At 39.9% G+C, this 12,327-nt stretch overlaps 2 protein-coding genes and 1 long non-coding RNA gene across 3 annotated transcripts in view; 2 read left to right on the forward strand and 1 right to left on the reverse strand.

Annotated features, from left to right (window-relative positions):
• The window catches only part of LOC124303819 (origin recognition complex subunit 2), a 143,773-nt gene that overhangs the window by 121,394 nt on the left and 10,052 nt on the right, over positions 1 to 12,327 (forward strand). The gene's annotated exons all lie outside the window — the stretch shown is intronic.
• Positions 249 to 4,772, reverse strand: LOC124303825 (uncharacterized). The gene is made up of 3 exons (XR_006907999.1): positions 4,233 to 4,772; positions 3,871 to 4,172; positions 249 to 3,370 (listed from the first exon to the last, which is right to left on the reverse strand). It is a non-coding gene; the product is annotated as an uncharacterized LOC124303825 (long non-coding RNA).
• Positions 3,417 to 12,327, forward strand: part of LOC124303820 (protein roadkill) — a 36,566-nt gene continuing 27,655 nt past the window's right edge. Inside the window, exon 1 of the mRNA XM_046761534.1 lies at positions 3,417 to 3,784. Within this exon, the coding sequence (XP_046617490.1) occupies positions 3,771 to 3,784 (14 nt within the window). The 5' untranslated portion in view covers positions 3,417 to 3,770. The remainder of the gene's footprint in view (positions 3,785 to 12,327) is intronic.

Below are 12,327 nucleotides of genomic sequence, written 5' to 3' on the forward strand. Positions count from 1 at the left end.
AACGGCAAGCAGAAACGAGGAATGTCGGGGACTCGTTGGGAGTGTTTCATGTTTTAAATAACGTCAACGATCGTCGTTGCTGGTTAATTTTTTATTATACCTATACGGACTATGTGACTCTTCTTAATTCATTCTTTTCTTTAGGGGCTAATACGCGGGGCCTTGTAATTGGAGTATAGGAACGATTCAGGAAAATTTGTACGCCAAATTTTAGGTTATTAAATAATAATGGTGATAATAATGTTCGCTTATTGTGTTCCTCGGACAAGTTCCCTTTGCACACCAACCAAGGGATAAGAACGGTGAGATAGAATTAACCTAACTATTGAACTAAGATTAACGACGAGCAGAAGAAATAAGAGTTTGCTTAAGTGCTAAGTTGAGTCAAGTTAAGTAAAGTCTTTTTGGAAAACTAAATAGGCTTGTACGCGTTCGAGAAGATATTGCGAATTTTAGCAAACTCGTCCGGATCCAAGTACATAATGGGCAGTATTATAGTGTTTCGTTGTTTTTTCGCCATCTTGTTTTACGAAACAATTCTATCGTAACTTTCTGTGTAACTATTAATTCACGCGTTTCGTTGTTTCTATTATACTTGACACTGCACTCATGGGCGTTCCTTTGTCTCTTTCTCTGAACCAGTATACCTGCTCGAAAATGTCGCACAATTCATACTTAATCCGAGGCACGACCCGTATTTCCCTATCCGTTTGAAACTGTCTATACGCGTTTTGCTTATTCACGCGGAATTTTGTGTTCAATGATGGAAAATCGTCGATCAGCCACATTTGTGACCGTTCCGTATAACTTTCGTTTCATTTTCCAATTCCCTCTCCCTTTGTTGGTAGTCATTTTTCCACTAGGAATACGCATGGAACACTCATGACTATGTAGAGTATAATAATAATAATAATAATAATGTATGATTAATGTTTATGTATAATGGTGAAATTTTGCAAAGTAATATGTATATAGAAAATTTGATGCGAATCGATACCTGATACCAAGTAGAAAATCGACATACACCGACAACTCGGAACATCGTACCGCGAGCATGACATTATAACATGGTGTTCAGTAAAAAATCTGTATCAAATTAAAGAACATCTTCAGGTTATTCAGGGACTTTGAAAATAGAATATTTCCAGGACACAAGAAAAATTCAAGGATAGTTTTCAAGAACACTGTACACCGTGTGTAAGGTGTTACATATGAAAAAGGATTACCGAATAATTGGATATTGAAATTCTCAGAGGTCAAACAATCGTGTAACCCACGTTATGGTTGATTCCGATTTCTCCCCCGCATGCTTCGAAAGAAAGAAAAATTAACCTTGATACCTGGGTGCGTCTACGCTCAATTGACAATATGCGTGCAACCTACACAGAAGCACGTTGATCCGCTGATATAATTTAATTTAAGTATTTTATGGCGGACGCGGAGGACCGAATGGGTGTTCATATACAAAGCGCTGGATACACCACACAGTCAGAGGCCCGTCCCTCCGTTCATCCCCCTTCTCTCGCCCCCTCGAAATTGTCGACAAAAGAAGCATACACGCGCATTGCCTTGCCAGTTGGTTATACAGTCGAACCATCGTCTCAACGATCCAACCCATTAACCATAAATCGTTTCACCATAAATTGGGCAAGGTTAGAACGGTCCAATTTGATTGTCATCGTCTAGGGATTTTTGGCCCGTTAAAGAGCTCGAGTAATTACTGAACCATAGCAAGTATATTATATCCACGACGCTTTTAACGACCGATGGTAATGTCACGTGGTTTGCAAGTTAGTCCTTTTAGAAGAATGCAAATTCTATGACTCTTCGAATATCGATGCCAACTGCGCGAAGCTCGCGATTTCGCTGAACCTCGTCCAAACAGCCGAGAGAACTGCCTGTGCGGTGAATGTTGTTTGGAAAATACCAATCGGGACATTTTTTCCGAGGTTTCAATTCCTGTCATGATCAGGTGATGTGCCCAATTGTCTGTAATCGTACGTCCCTTCTGCTGTTTAAACTCCAATAATTTGAGGCCTCGCAACGCGTTGTCATTAATTACGTTCGGGCGTACAGTGAGATCAAAAAAAGGTATTCAAACAAAAACGTGACAAAATAAGGGTATAAAATGTGTCAACGAATCCGATCCAGTGAAGAAGTTTAAAACGCTGGATTTCAATTATAAACACCTTTTTTTTCAACAGAGATAGAGAAACCTAATTACTATACTACAATTTCACCGAAACATTCGTACAGTTCGTTTCTCTATTCTGACAAACAATAGCCAATTTCAATCGTAAATGACTGCTTCACAAGTAGGTCATTTGTGGGAAATTCGTTCGTACATAAAAACAGCTACTTTTCATTCGAATCGTAGGAACTAATACGGATGTTTCGGTGAAAAGATATGGTAGGCTGATGTGACTTTTTCCCTCGTCGTCACTAGCAAAGTTCGAATTCAATATCAACCCTTACGCTGCACACCGCCCGTGTATAATACCTCTGCCGGATACCCCATACCAAAAGTAATTGCGCAGAAACGTAGACATTGATTCGAATAAGTTGAAAAAATTATGGGATACCCTTTACCTATTTCATTCTGACCTTGGTGTGCGGCACAAGGGTTAGTTCGATAATTCTTTTGGACAACACGGATTTTTGCAAATAAAATTAATCTCGACGGGCTTTCGAAAAGCCAGTTGCTCGGAAGCTTCGCCTCGTAAAATCCGCCGGATTATCCATCATCGAATTCCGACCAGCCAAAGGGGTTCGACTGTGCACGTCGGCCCGGCTGTCGGCTCTACCTTCCTACCGACTAAACACTCGCCCAGAATCGAGTGGCCCTCGCCTGTCTATTTCCTGTGAGCGTCGTCCCTGGCCCGTGCGATTCGCTCCCTGGAACGACCGACGCTGGCGGGGAGGGGAGGAAGCCGTTAGCGGGGTCACGTGGGGGAGACGAGGCCGAGCCGAAGCCGCCCGAAGCGATACGGAAACGGACGAATCGGGGCCCCTCGAAGTGGGGGCGCCGGGCGCCCGTTTCTCAACCAGTTTCAGTCGAGCCAGCGCAGTGTCCGGAGTTGGTGGACAAGTCTCAGTTGCTCTCGCCTCCGAGCCGCTTAGCGCCCACCGATCGTCGTTGTTCAATGATATGGTGACCAAAGTGCCGGAATGAGGAGGAGGACCAGCTACAGCCAGGCGGGCAGGCAGGCGATAATACAGTTCTCAGTTTTTATCGGTTTCGTTGTGCTGTCGTAAATCACGCTCCTTTTAGTTAATTCGCGTTTTTTTCATCCCCATTTGTTTGTTCTTCATTCGGATCGGTGTGTTAAGTAGTAGTACAGGACTCTCGCTGCTCGATTGATTGCAAAGCCTGAAACCGGTTGTTGATTCGTTTTTTTTTTTTTTTTTTTTTTTTTCTTTGCCAATGTTTCATCGTTTGTTGTTTCTATGTTTAAACGTTGATTTATGAGAAGATTGAAGAGAGGCGTAGCGTTGCAAAGGACGTGGGTAGTCAGTGACATATAACAATAATATTAATAATAATAGTAAGAAGAAGAAGAAGAAGAAGAAGAAAAGTAGCACGGATAATAAAGGTGGTGCAGGTTTTTCAAAATAATATTATATCAAAAGAAGATACACGGACGTTTTGTTGAAAAGAAGAAAAATACCGTGTTTTTACATGTCGTGTGTATGTGGCAAGAAGTGAGATATCGTCGGTCACAATACTGGATACCTTACCGACGTCTATATCTGGATTATCTCATGTCAGGATGGCCCTGGCACGGTACGTAACCTCTATCTTTCTACTACGCCCCCTATATCTCTACACGTCCCTGTGTTTAAATCTGGTCAAACAAAGTTTTGACTCACATGTCCGAACGTTGCAGCGAGTCGAGCCTCACTTGTCATCGCGTTGACCGATTCAACCAAAACTCGACCAACTTCACTCACATCATCGTTCTTTCGCGCTTCCCAAAGTTTTCTCAATTATCCCATGGATCGTCTAGTCAAGTTCTCGATTTACGTCTATGCGCAATCACCGTCATTCCTAGACAATCGTTGCTAAGTATTTAGTGACTACTTGCCGAAGGATATCGGAAACTGATCTGTAGTGCACTATACTCCATAAGACAAAGGAACCAGGAATTCTGTTTGCCGTTTTGCATGAAAATCTGAAAATAATCAGGTTCGATGTTAAAATGGTGCCTCGAACATCGAGAAATGTGGCTTACCATTATTGAGAAAAAGAAGCTGCGATTCCTCTGCTTTTAAACGTCGGGTCTTGACTAAACGCCTTTCTCGCAACTGTTAAGCACCCATTCGACGTATTTACGTGTTTGTCGCGACTGTTTACGCTGATTATTATCCGTATAACGTCCTTCATTCGTCGTGTCGAGGTGCAGCGCAGTCGTGAGAAATGAAAATAAGAAAACGAACGAGAACAGGTGCATAAGAAACCTGCACTCTCTTTACGACGTTGAAGTTAGCAACGTTGTCGTAACGAAACATTGGGGAAAAAATCACTATTTTCTTAATGTCACTACGACTTTAAAGCAACCAAGGTTTCGAAATATGAGTGTGTTTTCTTTTATTACGGTTTACTCAACGTCAGACAATTCCAAAATCACGAAATAACGGTTTTCCTCAGCATGAATCGTTACGGTAACGTTACTAACTTCAATATGATCTCTGTGTTTAGCTCTACTGTCATGAAACTTGTAGAATAGTGATGGTTAGGTTACCTTAGCTCAGGTTACGTTACGTTAGGTTAGGTTAGGATTCTCCTCAAGCATGAGAGACAAAGGAAAAGGAAAAAGAAAGTGAAGAGATATGTCATGAGAGAATAAACGAGAACGACGGTAAATGGTAAACAAGTAACGTCGTCGTTGTTGTCGGGAATTTATAACGATATGTACTCGGGCAGATTAGCAACGTGGTTTGCTCAGGCTTTTCTGTCATCGTACGTATGTATATAGGTATGTTCGTACCACGACCTCTACCCGTAATTATTATCCTTGAATATTACTCATTGTTGTCTCGAAAACTGGAATAACGAGGCTTTCGTCACACTGTTATATGTTCCTTTGAATGAAAAATTGCTGAAGATGCAGCGTATACGCAATGCTCGTTTTATACCGAAGAGGCTAAAATCGGATTTTGTACTCAGCTTCATCTCGTTAGTGAAAAAAAAAAATTACATTTCTCAAGTACTTTTGATGCCACACGTGGAAAATAGAAACACCTATATAATGCATGAATAAACCAAGTCTGATATGCATTCGTGATAAAATCACAACTAACTTCAAGTGATTAGAGATTTCAGCGTCGAACTTTTTGCCTTCGTCTATTTAAATTATCCACAAGTTGTCATCGCTGTAGGAATGAAACCGTTTGTCAAGTTTACACACACACACACACGTATCTAACTGTAACTTAACCAGTTAAGTTCACCCGTCGTCCAATGTGTCAGCACTAAAGTATGTTGTAGTTTATATTTAGTTTTCACTGACATTGTAGGTTATGGATGTTACATTAAGTCTCAACACCCGCGTTATGATACATGTTGCCTACTTGAGACGGTTGAACATGCCACAACAGTACCGGGAATTATTGTGCCTCAATTTTCTAGCTGATTGATGAAATTTGTCCCATTCACTGACGCGAGTTGACGAGGTTCAAGTTCGTCACGTATATTGTAACGCTAAGTTTGAAGGAAAATTCGACACCTACTTCGCAACGTTAAGATCGCTTGAAAATAGAGTAAACCGTGATGCAGCATTAAAATAGTCATATTTTGCAGAGGCAATTTGTTCAAAGTTATTCCGAAGATCCAAAACAGTGATTTTTCTCCCAACCTTTAGTCACCTTGTAACGTTATACTATACGCTGACTTCAACCTTGTAATAAATAGCTATTGAAAAATGAAGAAGTTTGAAGTGATTTTGCAAGCTGTTTTTTTTTTCTACCTTAACACATTTTTGATAAATTTCTGAAATATGTGAAGGTAAAAGAAATTCAGGTTTCTTTTTTTAGAAACAAACTTACGAAGTTTCACCATCCTCCTACGTTAAATTGAGTAAACTTGGCTTGCTTTCGTTTGATTTTACCGCCCAACGGTCAAAAACTTTGAAAAGTTAACCGCGTAGTTATCAGAGTTTTGTGTTTTCGAACGAAAGGACGGCGAAACCGTTTCGCAGACCACCCATCACGGTGCTAAACACATTCAGCGAATTTTTACTTCATTTCTAAAGACTCTACGAGAACTCCAGCAACCAAATTATGTGCTCCTTGTGTACGTACACAGGTATACTATGTATTTGAAAATCAGCCTCACCCAAATTTCAGTATTGCCGGTAATTTCAGCATTTTATTTAGCACCGATATGCCTGAAGCCAGGTGCTCCAAAACGGAGGCAGGTGCGAAACGGTTTTAAGGACGCGCAGCTTAGACTTCGTACTCGTGTAAATGAGAGTCGTAAATTTTGACGAGCGATCGCCAGAATACCTGGCTTTGATTGTATACTCGGTGAAAAGGTCTGACAGGTCATTATTAATTTGTGGTCAGGAAAAGCTTTGAAAATCTGCAGCGGTTCGAACAATATGAAGAGATCATAGAAATTGTTTTTTTGCAAATGTTCGGATGGATTTCAGTAATGATATTATTACATACTTCAAGTTGTTGTGTTGTAACAGTTTTTGGGTTTTATAAAACTGTAATGACTACGCAATACGAGAGGCGGGGTTTAAGATTTGAATTTGAAAAGTTCCGAAAGCGCAAAATTCCGAATTATTTGGTAACGAAGCTTGAAGTAAAGAAATGAAATATTTATGAAACAAAGTTTCGAGTGGTCGGAAAACCGACGGTTCAAAGTTGAGAAACTAAAGATTCCGAAGATTCAAGTTACCATAGAGCAAAGTTTCGAAAAGTAAAGTTTCGACAGAGTAAAAATCCGAAAATTAAAATATATTCACACAGCGTAGTTCAATCAGCGAGTGGATGTAAAGAATGAGAAGAACCGGAAATCGGAATGACCAGAATTCCGAACGTGAAAATATGGAAAACCCGAAACAAAGAAAGAAATTTCATCAAGCCGGAAATTCATAGAACTGAAAATCTTGGATCATTCGGAATCTCGATGCTTGAGATTTTTAAATTTACTCATTTTTGCACTTTCGAAACTTTGAGCGTCGTGCGTCGGACGATTCGAAGCTTTGATGTTTCGTCAAAGTTTGTTTTCTCTACTTTGAGTTTGGCCAGCAAAAAAATCGGAATTTCAATCCCGCCCCCGGTTCCGAGTTATTTCTCGATCTCACTGAAAGAATTTCGGAAGATTCGGCGATCGTTTGTATCGTCGATGTGCGATCTGGTTTGAGTGAAAAAATGTAAAACGAAAAATAGATCCCAGCTGTCCTTAGTTTGTACGACGTCCGCTTACATCCAACGTGAATTCGCTGCTGTCTGGCAAGAATGAAAACCCGAAATGAGGGTAATTCGAATCGTTCGAGCAATTTGGACGCTGTAGTCGTTGTCTATGGCCTGCGGTACAACCACCCATCAACGCGAACCTCGAGGATTGAAGAGAAACACTTACTTGTCTCTCTGCCCCAGATAATACACGTATTATACGCGATGCATGTAACCGCGTTCAAGCCAAGAGCTACGCCGAGTTCTACTTTCCTCGGGTATACGCCTGCTTGCCTATACTAAATGCCATCGTCCAGCCTCTATTATACGCCCGGCATTCATTGCCCTGAGATAATAAAAGAACCGTTGCATGCATAATTCCTGCCTTTTGCCACACCGATGCGATATCACGACTGTGAACTCGAAAAAATGTATGTTCGAACGGATTCGACGCGAGTTAAAATTACCTTTCATTTTTCCTTTTTCTTTACCTTGTATTTTCGTCGTAGTTTGACCCTTCGGCGGTCAACTTTTCTTTATTTTTTAATTGTACTTCGATCTTTGAAACCGCATTTCATTAACTTCGGAAATAAAAAAAATACGTCGTGTTGGGGGGAAAATAAATTTTAGGACTAAAGCCAGATTGGAGTAATGACGTGTCGTTAACGGTACACCGTTTATCAGGTATGTATGTATTACGTATAAATATCTAGGCGACATCCTCGAATCGTAGCGCGTCAACTATTGAAACGCTGCCAAAAATCGAAATCTTATTCGCACACTGAGTGTGTGCAATTTGTGTCGGTGATCAGCGTGGTTTTTCGCAAGTTTGGCGTACGTTAGATGAATCTGTGCGATGACGACGGCGGAAAAGTTGACCGTGTTTCATCCGAATATTTTGTTTATTAATAGCTTTCGAAAGGTGTGAAATAAAAATGCTTTCGGTAATCGAGCGCTGTGATCATTCAGGCAGCGATAGCCAGCCTTTCGTCGTCAGGAAAAGACTGTTTCATCCTGTACAAGGGTTGGGAAGAAAAATGGAGGTGAACGGAATTATTACACATACTGTGTTAACGGGTTCACGAATTAATTCCGTTTTCCATCCTAACCGAAGAATACGCTGCTTCTCGTTACAAAATGAAAATTAATTACAATATAGTTTTGCAAACGATAAAATCTTTACTATATGTTATTATACTTTTTGTATATGTGTATAATATACGTACGGTGAGAGGAGTTTTACTGAATTTTTCTAGTTACTTTCGCGAATTTTGTGTTAATTTGTTGAGCTGGTGCAATTAAAAAATGATGTCAAGGCGTTGTTAATAACCGAAAAAATTTTAGCCGACTGAACGAGGAGATTGCGGTTTTAAAATTCTCTGAAAACTTAGTATGACAACTAACTACACGGTCACAGTGAATAGTTATTTGTATCTAATGTACCGGATTTTCTCGTCGTTGCAACGGATGTTTGAATGTTACTCAATCGATACTCATTTTCTTTTCAACAACGCGTACTTGTGGAACAATGAAATTTCTCTACCAGTGTGAAAGATTGTGTTTCAAAATCATGTCTCACATCTGCAACGTATAAAATACGTCATCCGACCATGCTTACGCATTCGACGAAATACTGAGGCAGTAAGTCTTCTCTTTTATGGTTGTGGGGTGAATTTAAACGAGTCGGACACAAAGGAAGAAATGAAGAAGGACGAGAAGGAAAGGAAGGACGGGATGAGATCCCCGCCGTCAGACGTGGGCCTCAAGGGCAGAAAAGGGCTGGGAGCTGTCGTCCTTCTTCTGAAGCTATCCACCCTCTTTCCTCCATCATAATCATCATCATCATCATCATCATCATCATCATTAGCTTCTTCTTCTTCTTTTTCTTGTCCTCCTTTCTCAGGAATTTACAAAAGCTCTCGACATCGTGGCGAGGTTGGATTTCCAAATTTGGAAAGTTCCGAATTATACGAAGGCGAAAAGCTTGAGGTCAAGGAATCCAGCTTTTACGAAACGACAAAGTTTCGAATCTTCGGAAAGCCGATGGTTCAAAGTTCCGAAATCCAAGATTCCGAAAATTCAAGTTACGATAGAGCAAAGTTTCGAAAAGTAAATTTCCGATGGAGCGAAATTTGGAAAAAAAAATTTGGACTGAGTAAAATTAAAATATCCTCACGCAGCATAATTTACTCAACGGGTGGTGGTAAAAAATGAAAAAAAAAAACGAAAATCAGAATTCCAAAAATTTCGGAATTCCAACCCCGCCGTCAATTCGACAGGTGGTGATGTTCAGTCTACGCGGTATCGGGATCGGCGTTATATTCGAAGTGGAAGAAAAATTTCCGGAAATTCTCCCACGGGACCCGAACAAGTCTGCCTGAAATTTTACCTGCGAAAGGATGAATCGAACCATCGTCTACAGACCGATGCTTACAGGCTCGAATCTTTTTCACTCTCTCCCTTATATCCTTTTACTCTACTACGCGATGCATTCATGACATGCCTATGTTAACAATGGACTGGAAATAGTTGTCAGACGAAACGTCGGGTGTTTATGTGCAGTGGCGAATGGGTTTGAAATTTTTTCTCACCTCGGGAGTTTAGGATAACCGAAGAACGCTTTACATCGGTCAAAATATGAAGGGGCAGTCAAAAATAAAGATGGAGCATCTGGAAAAACGTGGAATTAGTTTAATAAACTTTTTATTCAAAGACCACCAAAAATCCTGCAATCGACGAAATTTCATACTCAAGTTCACGGTTACTCGATTACAATTTTCCATTCTTACCGAAGGAACTGTAATCGAAACGACACCAAAGACGCTTTTAACCGATTATATCCGCAACGTTTATTCTCATTCGATTTCCGTACTTCAGCTCCACTATTCGTTGTTCGACAAATGTCAAGTACTCTTCTCGCAATTTAACGTCCAAGAACGATCACGACGACTTATAAAGACTCTGCAATAGTCAGCGTTGCAAGGTTTTGACTCTGCGAAGATAATTAATTTGAATTTGTGTGCTGCAATGCGATGAATTACTCGGAAGACCTTCGCTTCTTCTCTACGTTGGACACACGGAGTTTCTAACCAACTATACTTAATACGCGTGCACGTTCAAAGTCCCTGACAATATATGTATATGTATATTCGTATACTTGACGATATTTGCAATCTTTTAATTACAGTTTAAATCATTCTCGCATAGCTGATTGTGAATTCATTGTGCATTCAAACTGCTCGGAGCGAATTGCTTCTCGTCCGTTTATACATTCAACTTTTTTCCGTCGAGGCCCGAGCGAAGGTTCAGACCTTCTGCGAAATTCATTTCGGCACGTATTGAATTATACACCTTATACCTAACATCGAATTTATTCCCAATTCTATGCGGAGAAGAACCCCGGCTAACCTTGACGCTTGAACTTCAAACATATATATATGTGTATACGATGTATACGCAAGTGCGGTTGCTATTTGAGTATAACGCGTTGATTGAGTTATGTATACGAAGATGAATAAACGATATTGAAAGAGATAGAGATGGAGAGAGAGAGAGAGAAAAAGACGTCCAAGACCTCTTTGCGCTGAGTGAAAAAGGCGAATTTTGATTCTAAAACGAAGCTGAATTCGAGAAATTGATATTGACAACATATTGACAATATTTGAATGATTTTTGAACGAATGCTTTGAAGGTGAAAAACAAAGTGAATTTCAATAGCCGTTCGAACAACCAACGTTCCTTGAAAATTGAAATACTTTTTTCAATCGCAAATTTCAATTTATGCTAATTTGTATGTAATTATCGTCAGGAGATTCACGTTATATTTTCCAATGTCAACTTACACTGATCGTTTTCCATAAAATTATCCTCAAGTCGCTTATAGATATACCGTTTGTTAAAATTACCGCAAGGGATAATAATAAATAAATAAAAAAAAAAATTAATAAAAAAACAAAACAGAACTATATCAAGTTATTTACAATACGAGCTGAATCCGCAATTGGAAAAATTACAACAATTTGTTTTATACCAACGAAACGTATCGTTGTAACCGTTGTAAAATGAAAAAAAAAAAATGTTCCGTCGGAAGCTTTTCATTATAAAATTAAATCCGCGATCTTACGAGTGAAAATATTTATCTTTTTTTTTTTATTATTTTTTTCTTTACAATAATTGCGGGAAACTTCTGTAAGTTTAATTGAACACAGAGAACGATTCGGCGCTTTTGCACGAATTCGGGTAGAATTCTTTCTTCGATCCTTTGTGTGATTATTATTACACGGATCTCTCTCTTTGTTTCCATCTCGAGTCTTGAAAGGATCGCCGGCAACAACGACAGCGAAATAATGGGACCCCGCACGCCTCGGTCCCAAATTTATACCTGCCTCGGTAAGTTGGTTGAATTTCTGAAAGGTCCCATTCCCCGGCGGAGTGGGAAAGACGGGCCCACCATGGTCAGGCCGTTGATCTTCGGCCGTGTGGAATACCGGACGACCTTGAGACTTACGGTCAATTTGCAAAGCTCGGAACGCGGCGGCCGCGCCGCCGCAAACTTGTCTCGCGTTAATGGCGGAGGACGGACAGGGAGGGAGAAAAAGAAAAAAAAACAAAAAAAAAACAGAAATCCCGGTGAATCTGGAATTTGGAAATATATTGTTTTATTTATTTATTTATTTATTTTCTTTTCCAAGCACGTAAAAAAATCATCCTGAATGTCAAATTCTTGTGGGGATATTTTTTTCCCCCCGTATTTTTTGAACGATATTCAAATCGGTAACGAATTTGAACGTAACAAAATGTTTAAAAAAAAAAAAGTAAATTGAATAATTATTGAATACGTAATTACTTCTCGCTCGCTGTGATTAAACGTTACAGTTTAATAAGGAAGAAAAATCCCCGTGGTATATACTGACATGTATTATC

This window comes from Neodiprion virginianus, chromosome 4, assembly GCF_021901495.1.
Source record: "Neodiprion virginianus isolate iyNeoVirg1 chromosome 4, iyNeoVirg1.1, whole genome shotgun sequence".
In the NCBI taxonomy this organism is placed as follows: domain Eukaryota; kingdom Metazoa; phylum Arthropoda; class Insecta; order Hymenoptera; family Diprionidae; genus Neodiprion; species Neodiprion virginianus.